Raw genomic sequence first — 17,304 nt, 5'->3', positions numbered from 1 at the left:
ACAAGAAGTGGAGAGATCTTGGCAAAAAGATTCCATCAACTACAAACCTTTTCCACTAAAACTGTGAACATGATCAAATATATTGTTGCAGTTATTTAACATTAGTGAGGCGATATTAGAAATTAAATGAGAAAAAGCTGATAAAAAGTCTATTCTCATCAAACTGACTAAAAAGTGACCTGACAGCATCAACATTCTTCCATTGCAAAGCATAATATGACAGTAAATGTATTTTAAAAAACACTGACCACAGTACCAGTAAATGCAATAAAAGTTGGTTTGCTCATAAGTTACGTGGACATTTTTTTTGGGGGGGGGGGGGTATGAAACATAGAAACATGCACATCCGACACCCACTCAGATACACAAGAATACTCACACTGACTCTGTGGTCACTCAGCGTCTAGGATGAGTCTTGTATAAATAATCAGTTCAGTTTAGTGGCAGCTGTCTAAATACACACTCTCACAATGGGACTTTCTTACCATTACAGACTACAGGAAAGATGACAGCAAAAGATGACAACAAAATAAATCATGCACACACTCACTTCTCAGGGAGAGGATGTGATGTTAATGTTTCCTACCAACACAAACACTGGACTTTAAACTTCAGTAATTACTTGTGTAAATTAACATTTGTCCCATTCGAGCGGAGGAAATGTGTTTTTTTCTACGTTCAGAGAATTGAAGTGTCCCATCGGAGGCCATTTTTTGTTTTTGCGTGACAGACCTCCATTCTCAGTTTCAGTAACATCCCTTTAACTTTCTTTTTTAAGTGATGTTTTGTGAGAACAGAGTAGAAAGAAAAAAAAAACGTGGAGCTGAGCTCGACTGTGTGTTTTATTAGGTCTGTCTGTCTGAATCAGCAGGGGAACCAGCTACTGGATGTCATAAAATAAGAAACACACACACGGAGAGGCTTTCCCTCCCAAAGACTATGGGGGAGCAGACTGCGAGCTAATAAACTACAGGACATTACATGCTTGGTACCTTCATCATCAGGTCTGTAAAACCCTTCAGAACATTAGGGGTAGTTCCTCACTATTTTCCACTCCACGTTTCATTAGGTTCTATGTAAAGCCAATGACAATATCAGTTCCAACGTCAGTTTCAGTAACACCTGTATATATTTACAGTGTGGTCATACTTTTAAATTGCCTTATCTCAAAACTAAAATAAAAGCCGCAATCATCCAAGAACCCAAGCAGCATATACAGTAAGTATAGGTATTTCACTGTGTCGTACATTTACAGCTGTACCATTATTTTACTCACATTTATTATATCATATGGACCTGTGGGATCAACACAAGCAGTTTATAGTAAACATTATCACACAGAAACAGACTAACACTCAGGAACGTGTTACCTTTTGCTCCAGGCAGAAGGGAATTGGAGCAGACCTCTGGAGAAGCAGAGATGGAGTTGAACGCGACCACACACACGCAGAGCTCCAACAGTCTCATGTTGCATATTTTCGCCATCATCTCCCAATCGTCCCCGATGAAGATCCCCAACTTTATTTTCCTTTTAGCAGGTAGATGCTAACACCAACACATCAGCTGTGTGGAGTGTGTCTATAATGCAAAAAGAGATGGTTTTAACTGCAGGAGCAGAGGATCGGAGCTTCACTAATGAGCAAACACACTGCACAGAGGATCAGATCTGTTTGGAGAACACACACACACACACACACACACACACACACACACACACACTTGTTTATAGTGTCTTATCACTTGTCATAATGTAAAACTAAACAGAGTCCTGCATTCCTCTCTATCTCTTGGAATTCAACACTGGCTCTAATTGTTCTTCTCAGGTTCAAAATGTCTTTATTATAGTTTCTTATTATTCCTTTTTTTTTTTTTTATTACTACTTTAACACATTTACACATAGAAACTCAGTTTAAACCTTAAACATTCAGCTCAACGCCATCAAATGGATGGACTTTTATTTTTATGTTTCATATGTTCCAAAATATTTTTGCCTGAATATTTTCTCATTTAAATGTTCAACTCTTTTAAACTTTCACAACTATATATATGTTTATATATATTAAGGCTAATGAGAGAGAGAATAATGTTTAAGGGTAAACACTGGGTCGTTTTCTTATCATCAAAAAGGGAGCAGCACCACTGGGCCTTAAAATCCTCAACCGTTTTTCACACACACACAGACACACACTGCCGTGCAGTAAAGACACACACACTAACAGACGCGCACGCATACACACAAATATTATATAATGTATCTGTACATATGAACAATAGGATATTCTTACAAAGACACAAGGCAAAAAAATAAAAAACCCTGCATTAGAAGAAAAATGCTGTGTGCGCACAGATTCTTGTAAAATTGCATCCTTTGGTTTGTCACTATGTGCTGAAAACATGCAGGGATTAGAGGGTTTGGAGGCCTCAGAGGGAGAGAGAGAAAGCCGAGAGGGAAAAGAGAGAGACAGAGGTAATGAGAAATAATTAGATAAGAAGACACAGAAAGACGAGAGACAGAGCAGGGACCGACGAGGGATAACGAGTCGGGAAGAGAGTGTGGTCGGAGCCGCATGTCTTGGCACAAAGAGGGATTTCCTTATTGGACAGTTTAGGCTTCAGGGACGTCAGCTCTCCATCAGTGAGACAGGTCATCGGGGGCGTTAGTGCGCTCTAGTGTTTGCAGTAAAGGGAGGGGCTGATCTTATCGGGAGACTATTAATTGAAGAAAAAAAACCAGCGAGATTCGTTGTGAGCTGTTGCTCCCTGAGGGACTGAGCTGGCTCGCTGTCACTTTGAGAAACAGCCATTTTACTTTTCTGTGGTTGATCTGTTGTCATGTTATTTCTATTTACAGACAAAACTCTTCAAATACACCCAGTATTGGCTCTAAAATGACGCATTTTTCCACAGTCAAGTTAAGGTTTTATTTCAAAGTGTTGTAAGTCCTGTCACACATTGGATAATATCATACTATCATCGTCAATCAAATTATGTTGCTCATCGTGACATAGAATATGCTCCTTTTGGATTATCTATGAAAAACATTTTAATCACACACAGGCCTGAAAATATTTCGGGCATCACACACTCTGCATCAGCAACAGAATTCCTACAAACTTTTATTTGGCTTCATTCGCTGTTTTTCACCGAGCGTCGACGTCAACAAATTCCTCAGCGGGGACGATGTTGACGTCGAGAGCTGTGTGTTTTGGTACGAGGAGCTCTTTTTATGTTTCCGGGCCGCTTGGTGTTGCTGATAACTCGGCTTGCTGGCATAGTTTTGTATGTGAACGTTCAAAAGAAACAGTCGGTTTCAACAGCACAGATTTGTGTGGCCATCATGGAAATTAAGGAAAATAAAATCATAACCCTGCTGTGACTGAAACAATGCTGAGAGCGGTGAGGGTGAAGCAGAACAGTAAAGCTGCTGGCTGGGAATACAATAATGAGCTGAATGATGCCGAAACGCTCCGTGGAGATTAATGGAACAATGTTCTGTGGGTTTGGCACTATCAGTGACACCTCTCACATGTTTGTAATATAATATAACATCATATAAAATAATAATAATAATAAAGAAAATATGCTACAAAACACTGGAGCAGTACTTCAACATTCCAAGTCCAAGGTCAGATCATGGCTAAGATAGTTAATATTTAAGACAAAAAAATATTGATTAATGCCACTGAGATAATGAAAAGATCTCACAAGCATAGAAGTCGACAGCGTCCTGTGTGTGTGTGTGTGTGTGTGTGTGTGTGTGTGTGTGTGTGTGTGTGTGTGCCATCAGCTATTAATCATCCTTCCATTTTTGTGAACTTGGTTACAGAATCAAGGTCTGGGAAAGTGCAGCATTCCTACACACACCCACACGCACACACTACATGAGAACAACCCTGTCATCCTGAAGGCTAATTGTTTACATGTGGTTTGGATTCGGTTCTCTAATTAAGAATGTGATTCACACTCCATACGGTTGACTCCATAGTGGGAACCACACCACAAAAACACCCGTGTTCTCTGCTGCTTTTACAGCGCTGGAAGTACCGTACGTCTTCAAAAACAGCAGAAGTAGCATAAACTGCCCACATGTGTCAATGACAAATCCGTCAACGGCAACTTCAGCAAATAAAGTGTTTACCTAACCTCTGCTCTGAACCACATTAATTTACTGTAGAACATGAGTGTCATAATTGGCCCAGTAAGTGCTGTGGAAGTGGCTGCGCTGCCTGTGTTTCCTGGTATTTAATGGGAATCCGGGCACAGACAAAGCTTTTTCTTGGGAAAGCAGTAAAGCACGCAACAAACAGTGGTGACAACCACAGTCATATACTATGTGATGTTTCTGTTTGTTTTCACGATTTCATTTTGCAGAAAGTGAGTCAGACGATATATTAACAATCATCGAATGATCCTCACCAGGAATCAATTAGAGTCATGTTCGACTTTGCTGCAGCACTTAATCTGCTGGCCTCACAAGCAGGCGAACATGAGCATTGGTGGTCTGTGCTTTCACAAATACCTAAAATAGAGTCCAACAGTAAAAATGTGATATTCAATGACTGAAAAACTGAAATGACAAAGCGGAGTACTGAAAAATTAAAAGAGAGCAATAGCAGTTAAAAGTCACTACAGCAACTTTTCTTTGCCCAAAAGACGCTGAAAGAAATGTTGCCACTATTTCACCTTTCATTAGTGAGTGAAAGTGGGCCTGAAATGGAACCCTGAAGCAAACCTTTGTTATCAACCCTAAAGTTCACATGTCACATTCACAACAGCCAAATACCAATTGTAAGACAAACACAAGAAATCCCAGGAGTTTTAAAAATAAATTGATGGTTGACGGTACTGACAACATTAGATAAATCAATAATAAATGGAAACCCAAATTCTATGTGATATTCACTGGCAAACACATTTAAGGCTTTTGCAGCTGCTGTCTCAGAAATAAGCCAAGCTCTTAATTCTGATTGATAAAAAAATAGGTTTGACTTTTGATAGTTTGTGATTGCTTAGAAATAAGGAGGCCTTTTCCAGTGAGAAAGTTTTAAAATAAAAAGCAGTATATTGTCATATATGGTCCCCTTTAATTCTGACCTTGATGTGAAAAATCACTGGGCACATATGCCAAAAATAATCTAGATACCTTTACTATAGCCAGGCCAGCCTATAATACAACATATTATATAACCTCAGTGTAGATTTACTAAAACAGAGCAGAGTAGTAAACACAATTTGTGTAACAACATAAAATGAACCAACCATGAATATAAATCTGTGCTGTCTAGTCTGCACTATGCAGTTTTCATGACATTTTCAACTGTTGTAAGATCCTTACTCTGTTCTCAGCCAAGTGGAATGCTGGGATATATCGCCAGATCAAGTCAGTCTCAGTGCACAATAGACAAGAGGCAGGTAGGTCTATCACATGGCCAGAAGGAAAAAAACATTTTTCTGGGGTCAAAAAACAGCTTGTTCCTTTTTGATTGAAAGCACATATCCTGAACCTGGATGAGAGCAGTGGAATTAAGATATCGGATTCATCCAGTTTGTCATTCCTGCATGAATTTGTCCACTCTGAAATCCCTCTGGAAGAAAATGTAAAATGAGGGGAGCTGGATGTGTCGATGACGTTGGTCTGGAGGTGGAGAGCTCAGAAGAGGAGGAGTCATACTCCCCATGTGAATAAGTATGTTTAAGCTGCTGGTGTCATCCATGAGGACTCTGTATATATGATGGTTGACCAGGTTCATAAACCCCCTCCTCCCTCAATTCCTACAGGAACCTCACCCGGCAGTGTCTCTAACACCTTCTCAATTCTCTCGTGGATGGTCGAACAAAGCTGGGATGCTGTTAGTGCTGTAATGTACTATTGGAAATATCTCAGAAATATAAAAAACAGGAGCGAAAACTCAATTTAGTTATTTGTGAATGTCATGGTGCAGCACAGCAGGAAGGTTCCAGGAAGGTGTTGTGGTTGTTTGTCTCTGTTGGCCCTGTGATTCTCTGGTGACTTGTTCAGGGTGTATCCTGCCTCTCACCCCTACCCCCACCCCCCGCAAATCTGTACCGATGAGCGGTATAAATAACCTTAACAACTCTAGTTTTTCAGTTTAATAGTGAACCTTTAGATAGTTTCCATTGTTCCTGGTCTTTTTTAAATAAGTAGAGAAGCAATTGTCGATTGTGTAGTTTTGATAGCGGTTACACTAATGACCAAGTTCTACAATATCAGAAAAACAATTGGATCAAAAACAAATATATAAAGTAACAACTTATCCAGCAACAGATGGCTAATATTTCACTTTGGCACTGTACTGACACATTGAACTACCTCTTCAAACCTGATATGTTAGTCTGGGTCACTCATTTAATCTATTCATCATCAATGCAGACAAGAATTGGCATCTGAAATTTTGAGAAAGTATGAACTTGGTACCTGAATGAAACCTGAGATACACATTTGTCATCCCTGTGAAAAGACAATGTTTCTTAAACAAATTCTGCCATTTGTTTGACATGGAAACACTGTGATGGAAATAAATGGTGTTGTGGTCTGGTGATGGATGGGTGTTTATATCAGCCTTCAACTCTGCTGACTTTGGTTGAAAATCCAGCTCTTCCAGGAAGTATTTTAGTTAGAGAAGTTTTCATTCTTTAAAAGTTTGCCTTGTTCGACCGTGACCAATGGCTTTCCCAACCTTCAATAAACTGTGTAGTTGCTAAAACCTCAACTTAACCTAATTCTGACCTCAACCGAAGCTGTTTCAACCGATCACTATTATTACTCCCGTTTTTGTCATCTGCAGCATGTGACACACAAGTTAAGTATTCAGTGTAACAATTACATCATGTTCACAGCTCAGGATCTGGGTTTCAGTTCATGCTCATGTCACGTACTCATTTCAATGTATCAAATGTCAGTTTTGTTGTCATAGTGATAAAATGTTAACCAGCTATTCAAATAAGGAACGAGGAAAACAAATTATAACCAGAAGCTATTTTCTGTTATTATGAATTATTGAAATAAACTTCATATACCTCAGTATAGATTATTTTCCTGTTTTTAAGAAATGTACTTTTTTCCGACATCTTGTCCAGTTCATTAAGAGAAAATCTGTTGCAGCTGCAAAACAAACTTTGTTTACTTAACAAAACTTTTATATCCATCTGCTGTCTGCATTTCTCTTCAGTCTGTGACTCCATGGCGCTCGATCAAACCCATTTTCTGGACACAGTTTTACCCTTTGGACAAAACATTTACACTCAGGGAAAATTATGAACAGCAGCCGCAGCAGCAGCAGGAGTGGAGCTATACTTCTGCTTTGTCACATCTAGAGAAAAGTGTTTGTTTAATCACACAGTATGCATCCAATTCCATATTTGAACACAGTATAGTATGTATGTATAAATTCCACAAATGCCTTTGGAACACATATCTGTTCATCTTATTGTCTTCAGATCAATTTGATAATCGGATTATTTTTATTTCACCATATCTGACACTAGAGCTTTTATTTTGAAAAGTTGTGAACTTGAGTCTGTGCATAGTTAGTAGCTAAACAGACTTCTGAACGAGCCGACACGTAATGTATGAAAAAATAACATCAGATCAGTTAATTATTCAAACTTATATAAAAGCCACATACTGTATAAAGCAAACTCAGTTCCTAGACCATAAAATCTTCCTTGCAGATAAACCATATAGGATGAACGCAAACTTCTCTCTGCATCACAGTCTGTTTATAAAAAGCTCTGCACACAACGTCCACGTCAACAATAAAAAGTGACAGTATATTGTAGACCTAACTAATTACAAGGAACAACTCTAAGCTAGCTCCGGAGAATTAGCACATTCCAAACGTGGGTTTAGTTTACTAAAAATCATACAGATTCAATGTTTTCTTGTTTCCCACCACTCCCTTGTTGCCTTGTGTGTTTGTATCTGTGTGCAAATGCGTGAGGATGATGTTAAACTCATTGGAGCGTGCCGTTCAGTTGAGAGGCCTGATTAACTATCATTTGCATCATTTGAGCTGCAGCTTCCTTGAGAAAGTCCCAATTTGATCAGCTTCCCTGATCCCTATGTGAATGGATGCCAAGCCATTTTCTTTTCAATCCTTAAAAGCTCCATCCATTTTTAGAAAGGGAGTGGACAGGCACCATTCTCACATTAATCTGCAGAGGAGAGATGTTATTATGAGACAGACAGACAGAGAGACCGGAAAGCCAGCAGACGCTCAGGTACACAGACAGATAAGTATGCTGGAGACACTCACACTCAGTGTCTGGAAGTGAGAGAGCACGTGGAGTAGTGAGTGATAAACTAAACAACATCACAATCATGATTACCTTGGAGCTATTAGAGCTGGCACTGAAATCACGGGATTAGTTTTCACCAACAGAAACTGATTCAAAAACCACCTTTTGGTGAATATTTTAAGAACTGCTGAGATCCGATATCTCTAGTGTTTTGTTTTTGTTGAGAAACGTCAGCTGGTCTCCTTCTAAAAATAGGAGCTCTGTACAAATTATTCCATAATTGTTTTGACGGAAATTGAGGCCCGGTGAAGACCAGGCTGACATAAGAACCCCTTCCAGTAACACATCAAGCATATCAGATAATGTTCTTGACAACAAAGTGTGTGGCAATGCCGTCTAAACACTGTCTACACACACACAGACACTGCCACATTTATCCCTGTAAGAAATGTAGAAATCTTTTAATCAAATTCTGATCTCATAGAGATTACAAAGCCTTCATAATGTAGCCTCTCTGGAACTAATGCACTTTTAACAGTGGAGATCGATTGCGCAAACGTCTTTATCTCACTCTCGATGAAACCCTGGATTAGATAGGGAGCTGCAAGCCGCAAATTGTCATGTGCAAGTCGCTGGCAATTTTAAATAATATGAGTCAGATGGGTGTTGAGAAAACCACCTCTAGAGTCCTCACCGTTTCTCACGGCTCCACCTTACAGCTTTGGATGTCGCAGTGTTTTCATAGTATACCTCACCCAGACCTGTGGTCGCACTTCAATTTCAAAAATCTGTCTTGTTCTCAATGAATGACCTTAGTCTAAATTCCTCCCGTGTGTGTGTGTGTGTGTGTGTGCATGTGTGTGTGTGTGTGTGTGTGTGTGCGTGCGTGCATGTGTGTGTGTGTGTGATCATTTTTGTTACCACTTCAGGACCTTTTCCAGCATAAACACTGACCTTGTCAGGACCAGTGGACCTCATGGGGACCACAGCCTGGTCCTAATGGGGCAAAACGTAATTTCTGAGCTTCTGGTTAGGGTCAGATTTAACCTAACCATGACCAATTCACATGAATTGGTCATGGTTAAATAAGGTTTTGGTTTGACTATCCACAATGAATTGAAATCATTGCAAGGTCCTCATTCAGCAAATAGTAACTATGGTAAGAGTATGTCTCCAGGAAATCAATGCAAGTAAAGGTAATGTCCTCTGAGGTCATGGAGATGTGACTGCGTGTGTGTGTGCATCCTAACTTTAAGCCTTAATAGCATCTGAAAAAAACAAAACAATCAATAATGATGGAATCAATAACAGTTTTAACACAAATTACATTATGTTAAATTACATCCCCATATCCACATATGTCTCTGTATCTTGATCCTACTGAAGTAGCAAACATTTTTATTATATATGATTTTTTTATTCCCATAATGGTGGGTCGATATCAGCACCAAAAACATGCACTGTGACTTGCAAGTTTTTTAAATGGTTTTTTTTTTCAACTAATTATTATTGGGTCAGATGATGGCTTAGAAAGGAAACCTTTTAAAGTTCTTTTATTCATGGAAAATCTATGAGCTTATTATAAGATATTACTCACTACTGATGTTAACTTAACATTTTGTTCACAGTCAAGTGTACACCAGACGAAACAGGCTGCTAGAGACACACACAGATTTAGGTGTTAATCACCCTGTCAGTTTTCGGATAAGGTGATAAATCTTTCTTCCTAGTCAGACCAGTACAGACCTGGTCAGGTATAATCATTGTCTCTGGAGTCAGTAACTAGAGGAAGTTCCTAAAGTAATATACTGTATGTTAGAATTGTACAAAATGAAATAAAACATAAATAAAGTAAAAATATTTTTCGCAATGTTTTTTCATCTTTTCATTGTTCGGCTCATGGAATATCTGTTTATTGTTATGGTTATTTTGGTTATTTGATTCACCAAATTGGTCTCTTTGGTCATTTTAACAGTCTGTGAAATGCAGCCCACATACAGTGTGATGGAATAAATAGAAAATCAGACATTGGAAAACCTTTAATGGCAGTTTAATGTCACTGTGGATGAATTAGTCTTTGGGAAAATTCCCCTTTGGTTGCAGTTTAAAAGCTTCCCGGTCTCCTACATCAGTGTCTTGGCAGCACAAACTGTTTGTCTCACGCTGAGTCTTTGGAGGGTGACTGAGTGACTGATTTCAACATCAGTGTCTGACACTCACACACAAACACACACACACAAAAGTAGAACATATTATTTATTTTATAGATGTGGAGAATTTTCAGTTTTTTTGACGTTTACGAAACAGTTTGCTTATTCTGAAATTGAGGCCTAAATTGCCAGGAGCGTTTCCCCATGTAAAAGAATCCTGGGGGTACAGAACAACCCTTCCACCATCCCAGACGCATCATACACACATATTTAGACTTTCGTCTTCAACCAAACCTCTAAGATTATGAGGCTTTTGGCAGAAAGCTACTAGCATAGGTCATCGTCAGGGGCTTTCCGACCCTGCAGTGTTGCTGCAGTTTCCTGCACATAGCTGGTCATTGAATTTCATACAAAATTATCATTGATGTGAACCAACATAATTGGCCGTTTTCTGAGACAGTCAATTGCATCCTTTGACAACCCTACTGCAACGCCCCTGTTGATGTATTTTGTGACCAAAGTGTTGGAATATTCTCTTTTTTTTCTTGGAAGTAATGTTTTGTCTCCCCGAGCTCATTGCCATCACAATTTCACTCTATTTAAGTTCACAGTAACTTGCTTGTTCGCGTTGGAAGTTGGGAAGTTACGTCGTAGTTGTCATTGAAAATATCGACTTAGACTCAAACGTTTTTTCTGTTTTCCTTCGTACAAACACAAGTCTATGAAATGACAAGTTGCCACAAACACACCTCTGGAAGCTTTGAGTTGAGCTGTTCTCTGACTTCTAAGAATAAAAAAGTTAAAATTCAAGACGGGATTACAACATAGGCACTGGACTCAAGCAGAGGTGCTTATTTTTATGGCTTTTTCTTCACTTACACATAAATCACTGACACAGAAATTTTCATTTGTGGTGGATGACTTACGGAATGACAACAGAGGGCTGGAGTGACTCTAGAAGGCTGAGGTTGGAGCCTCTGGTGTTGCTTTAGGCTCGGTGACTTCTCTGTGTGTGTTAAAACGCGTCTTGAGTGTGGATATGATATTTTCTGGCGTGATTCAGATTCAAAGCCACCATAGGGATTTACTTCATGGATTTGTTCAAATCACGGTATAATGACAAGAATAAATAAACAATATCTCTATTTGTATTAACAGAATCGGTTTGCTGTATCAAAATGAAGGGTATATCCACAATACAGCAGACTGTGATACACTCAGTACCATGATGTGTGGGCTGAGATCATGACGTGTGGGTTCAAACTGTGATGTGTGGTTTGAGAGTCTGCATGAAATATGGGTCCGTGTCGGCGACAGTTTGTGGTAGAGACCGACGCTGCCTGTTACCCTATAAATCTCACCGATGGGTGAATTGTTAAGCTGTGACAAGAGGAAGGGTGGAGAGGCTGAGGTTTGATGGTGTGTAGCTGGAACTAATTGATTCCCTTTGAGAATTTTTCTTAAAAAAAAAAAACAACAAATAATGATGCAGTTACTGAGAGACACAGTACACTGTCCACGTTAACAACTCAACATCAGCATGCAGTGAGGAGTCTAATGTTCTCTGGAATGATACAAGTAAGGATTTTTTCTTGACACTTACAATGGAAAGTTTCCATAGGTCTTTGCTTTGGTAAATATAATGAGCAGCCATGGAATTGAAAAGCAGCCTATGGGTTATATGTAAATGATAGTCCGATAGATTAATACAGTGTTGTGTTTTTTACATTTTATTTATTGCAAACCCTTTTTATCCATCCATCCATACTGCTTATCCTTTAACGTTTGCATGGCAGTCAAACTTAGATGACATCAGAGAGAGCTTGTGCTGACATGGGGAGAACACTTTACGCAGAATGTACGTACAGTGAGCAGACTGCTCACTGGTAGATCAGAAGTAGAAGTTTGAATGAACACTGGTATGAACACATAGACATATTCGTAATGACATTTACTGACTAGAAATAAGTCTGTAAAACCATAAATGATGGAATTTGCTTTTCAGTGAGCACAGACTCAGTCAATAAAGACTGTTGAAAAAAGCGGTTTTGTGAATCATCTCTATAAGTCAATTTCTCTACAAAGAAGTGGACTTGCCTCAAATGAACCTGTTAAAAATAACCACAGATTTTATTTTTGTTTGGTTTGGAACATTTCCTGTTGTGACGTTTGAGGCTCAGTCAGTTTGTGTTCTGTTCTTTGTCTGATTCTGTTCTTGGCAACAGAGAGCCATTACATATTCATATTTTAGTTACGGGTCCTCCATTCGCTTAAAGGGACAGTTCACCAAAAAATGAAAATTCACTCATTATCTACTCACCTCTATGACGATGGAGGGGCAGGTGACGTGTTTGAGGCCAAATAATGCTTTTGGAGTTTCAGGGTTAAACAGCGTCGCAGCCAAATCAATCGGCATAGTGGGAATAATGAGCTAATTTTCATTCTTCAGAGAGCTATCCTTTTAACATAACTTTAATCTTTGTAAATTCTTAATATTCTATTTCTCCAGTTCCCTTCCTCTTGACTACTGTGGTAAAAAAATGGCATACGTCAGCATTAAATTATTATACAAGATAAAATAAGCGTGAACAGGAATCTGCATGTATAACTGTAAAATATTCCTCTTTAAATTTAAATTTAAATTTTTTCAACATAAAATGAAACTATACTGGAGAATTGTACACATGTAAGAGATCAACCAACTTCAAAAGTGATTTAAGTTACTGCTGAAATAGTTGAGAGAACTTGACAGAACCTATTTAAGACCATCTGTGGACATAATATGCAACCACCAACTCATCATCTTTTTTCCCTGTCTCTTTCCATGTCTCATTCCCTCTGTCCCATCTTTCCTACGACTGCTCTCCTGAAGTTTCATGAATAATGACTAAAAGTTCAAATACCAGCTTTGATCACACGAAGTGAGAAAAAAAAAGCACAACCACAAACAGCTGTCATCTGAACACGTCGATGGAAAGTGTAAAATTGTTTGTTTATGAGTTTGGCTTCAGTTTTGGCAGAGACTCATTTCCAGACTCAAGTTAAGAGGTGTCGATCTACCGTGAGTAAATGTTTACTTTTTGGTTTAAGTGTTTCTCATTTAATCATGACCAAAACTTTCCCAAACCTCGAGAAAGCTCTTTTTCATTTTTGCCAAACCTCTTCACATGACAAACTAGTGAAAATGGCTTTTCAGTTGGTTTTTTTTGCCATAATATTCCTTTCAAGGGGAAACAGTTTTTCTCCAATTTCCCTTTTACACCCTTTCTCCAAAGGCCAATGACAACCACAATTACCTGTTCTCTTTGTCCCACCTGCCTTAGTTACGGTTTCACATGATACAATGCAGTGCACAATGATACCAGTGTATCCTTCCATTGACTTCTTCTTAATCGAGATCGGTCGCATTCCAGACACCCCTCTCCCCAGCCACGTGTTCCAGCTCATCCTGGAGAATCCTGAGGCGTTTCCAGGCCAGATGGGATAACTAACTCCAGCGAGTTTTGGGTGTATCCCTGGGTCTCCTCCCCAGGGTGGCGTGCCGGATGAACCTCTAACAGGAGACGACCAGGATGCATCCCGACTAGATGCCCAAACAACCTCAGCTGTCCAATTTTAACGAGAAGGAACAGCGGTTCTTCTCCAAACTCCGCCCGAATGTCTGACCTCCTCACCCCATCTCCGAGGCTGAGCCCAGCCACAATGACAACTAATTTATGCCACATGAATTAGTGTTCTCGTTTTCATGAGCTTGCAGCTCAGCTTCTTAACATTGTGGCACAACCGGATTACTGTCGAAGCTGCACCAACCCACCTGTCCATCTCGTGCTCGGTCTTCCCCTCATTCCTGAACAAGAGTTGAATGTCTTTGTCATTTTTTAAGCAATGGCTGCTTTATGTTGGACAGACGCAAACTAATCTGCTCAGTAACTGTTGGTTCATTGTAGTTGATGGTGTTTTTTTGTTTAACTGACATGTCATGGATCACAGTTTACAAACGTTGTTAATCTAATGCTTACACTTTTGCTCTTTAGTTTTGGAATGATAAAAAAAATACTTCACCCAAAATAACTTGCATGTACATTCAAATCAGTTACATATATCTGATTGTGTAAACTTAATTTTTCTGCAAATGCAGGTAAAATAATGATTCTATTAATATGTTGTTACAGTAACTGAATAATAGTCATCCCACAAAATACAGACAATCATATGGATCCACACCAATTTTAGCTTTATGGCAGATTTTTGTCATTCGAATCTCTGCATTATTACTTGAGAAATTCACAAAAAGCTTGAATCTCGTAATGTTGAAGGGATCCGCCCCTTATTCCAATGTGTACCAAAAGTAAATGGGTTCCTCTTTGGACTATACCCTACCCTTCAACCAGGAAGAAAATCGGTTCAGATGTTTTTGCATCATCTGGCTAACAGAGAAACAGCGATGCAAACATAACCTCCTTGACAGAGGTAATCTTGCGCTGGCCATGGTGCCACCACAAGCTCCCCTCTCTGGTGCTTCAGCTGAGGTCGTCTGTCTGTAGTTACTATTCCCTGGCTCAGGATCATAATCATGAATCAAATTTTCTCCAGAGATTTGATGGGCTTGGTGGGTCATCACAGACGAATTGGGCAATTATGGTGATGCGCTCATCTCGTCTGAGCTCCTCGCTGTCTTCTTTCCATCATCCTACTGGCTCAGATTTCAGATTCCTCCTCCAGTTTGTGCTCATCTTCGCCTTCAGTGTTGTCAAACAGTGTGACCGCAACACTGTGAAGGCTGTCTCTTTCCATATCCCACAGCCCCCTCCCACCAGCACCTAAAGCCACATTGCCAGAAGTAATTCAGCTTGCAGATCTCATACAGAGGCCATGTTTGCATCTGTGTTGATGCAGTGACAGATCGTTCAAATAATCAAATATATCAGCAACAAGTGGCGATATAATTGTACCTACTCTGAAATGAATCTCCCCACAAACGCACCTTTCTGGACATGTGTGCGTCTTTCGGCCCGTGTGAGTTTCCCACCAAACCTAAACAGAGGTGACATCTACCCGGCTACATTTCACTTAATTCTCACGTTTTCTCTCCATCTTCCCTCTCGTCTTGTTCCCTCCTTCTCGCTCCACCCAAGCAGTGATGACAGCATGTCACTTACAGATGAAAGTTTGCGTATATCCTCGCTCCCCCGGGCATGTGGTGGAACATATGATACTGCAAACAGCAGGAAGGGAGGGGTTAGGAAAAGAAAAGATGAAAAGCAGATTGGGATGGATGATTGATTTTACGGCGGACATATACATTTTCATTCATGTGTCGGCTCTGGGTTTGGGATTATTCTCCTGTCTGTTAGAAGCCTGGACAATTTTCGTCCAGGAATTCTGGCTGTCGCTCTTAAAATCATCATTAAAACATTTCTAAGTGGTTCCCAGCTTCCACTATTTTTCTGGGCGCTATAGTGGAAATCAAGACTTGGGCGGGAGAATCAGGAACTGAGCTTGAAGTGTTTTATTATGACTACTGTGGAGAAAGTTTCTCATTGAATATGTCTGCAGAAGATAGAAAGGGTCACTGTAACAGTTTTAAGGACATTTTTATATCTTCAAATGGATGTGTCAGATTTTACTCGTAGGCATTTACTATCTAAAGTACATTTGGAGGGGCTTTTCCCCAAAACATGTATAAGTGTGATTTTTGTTGACAAATCTTCAAGCTGTGCGGACAGTTCTCATCATCTGAAGAAAATGAATTCAATTTGAAAAGTTGAACCACGGTTTATTTTGGTCTTTAAATGTAAAACTTCAGCCACAAGGGGTCTCTCAATCAAAACAATAACAAAAGACCTAGTTTGATATGTCATGAGGCAGCATGGGATCATGAGAGTTGTTGCCTCAAACACCGTTGCCAATGCTAACAGTTTGTTTTTCCTTTGTTAGACTTTGTTTGCCCCAGAAGTTACAGATAAGATGGACAAAGCCAATGGTAAAGTGGTGACCAAAATGAAACATACATATCCAAAATTTAGGATTTGGATATGTTTTGAATTTTTTATTCAAGTTAATGGGATGAAACCCCAGGGTAGACCAAGAAGTAACTGGAGGGACACCATATCCCATCTGGCCTGAGAACATATGGGGATCCCCCAGAACGAGATGGATAGTGTGGCTAGGGAGAGGGATGTCTGTAACATCCTGCTTTGCTGGCTGCCATCGTGATCTGATTCCAGATAAGTGGAAGAAAATGGATGGATGTTTAAGTCATAGAAGGCAGTGAGAGTCAGATTGTTATCTGCATACAATAGCCTGCACCTCAAGCGTCCTCTGAGCTCAAATTCATGCTCTAATAATGTTATTGAGCAATTGTTTCATCATAAATATTATATTCAAATTATCCTTTTTTCAACATTTCACATATTTTGTCTTATATGTATTTTTTCTGCATCCACTTCCCAGAAGAATTATTTCTCATTTTAACTTGCTTAGACTCTGACTGGGCCCCCTGACATCATCCACATGACTCTGACAATATTCACACTCACACTGCTTGTTGACAAAAGACTGTTCAGATTCTCTGGGAAATGGACAAATTGGAGCCACAGGAACTGCAATAACATTCTTCTTTCCTTCCATTTGTTTCTTTTTTTCTCTCTATCATTATACCATCTCCTCACTTTTCTTCCTGTAACACATGTGCACTTATTTTCCTCACTCCTGCCAGTCGGTCCCTCCTTCCCTTCTTGTCTGATGGGCTAAATCTGTCACTGTCCTGTTAGAGAAATAAACAGAGCGCCACAGTAAAAGCAGGAGCACAGAGAGCAACTGTGCTCTGATCTCACTGGTTCTGATGAGAGGAGCAGACACAGCTCTGGCAGTAGTACAGTGAGGCTGTCTGGG

At 39.6% G+C, this 17,304-nt stretch overlaps 1 protein-coding gene across 2 annotated transcripts in view; it reads right to left on the bottom strand.

The window, feature by feature from the left end:
• Window positions 1-17,304, bottom strand: part of colec10 (collectin sub-family member 10 (C-type lectin)) — a 50,347-nt gene that overhangs the window by 11,884 nt on the left and 21,159 nt on the right. Inside the window, exon 4 of one of the 2 annotated variants that reach the window (XM_069537643.1) lies at window positions 1,371-1,578. In XM_069537643.1, the coding sequence (XP_069393744.1) occupies window positions 1,371-1,488 (118 nt within the window). In that variant the 5' untranslated portion in view covers window positions 1,489-1,578. Of the gene's footprint in view, window positions 1-1,370; window positions 1,665-17,304 lie in introns of those variants that run through there. The other variant, XM_020091238.2, reaches the window with a different exon arrangement.

This window comes from Paralichthys olivaceus, chromosome 13 (assembly GCF_024713975.1).
Source record: "Paralichthys olivaceus isolate ysfri-2021 chromosome 13, ASM2471397v2, whole genome shotgun sequence".
NCBI classification, from domain to species: Eukaryota; Metazoa; Chordata; class Actinopteri; order Pleuronectiformes; family Paralichthyidae; genus Paralichthys; species Paralichthys olivaceus.
This window is presented reverse-complemented; position numbering and strand designations above follow the sequence as displayed.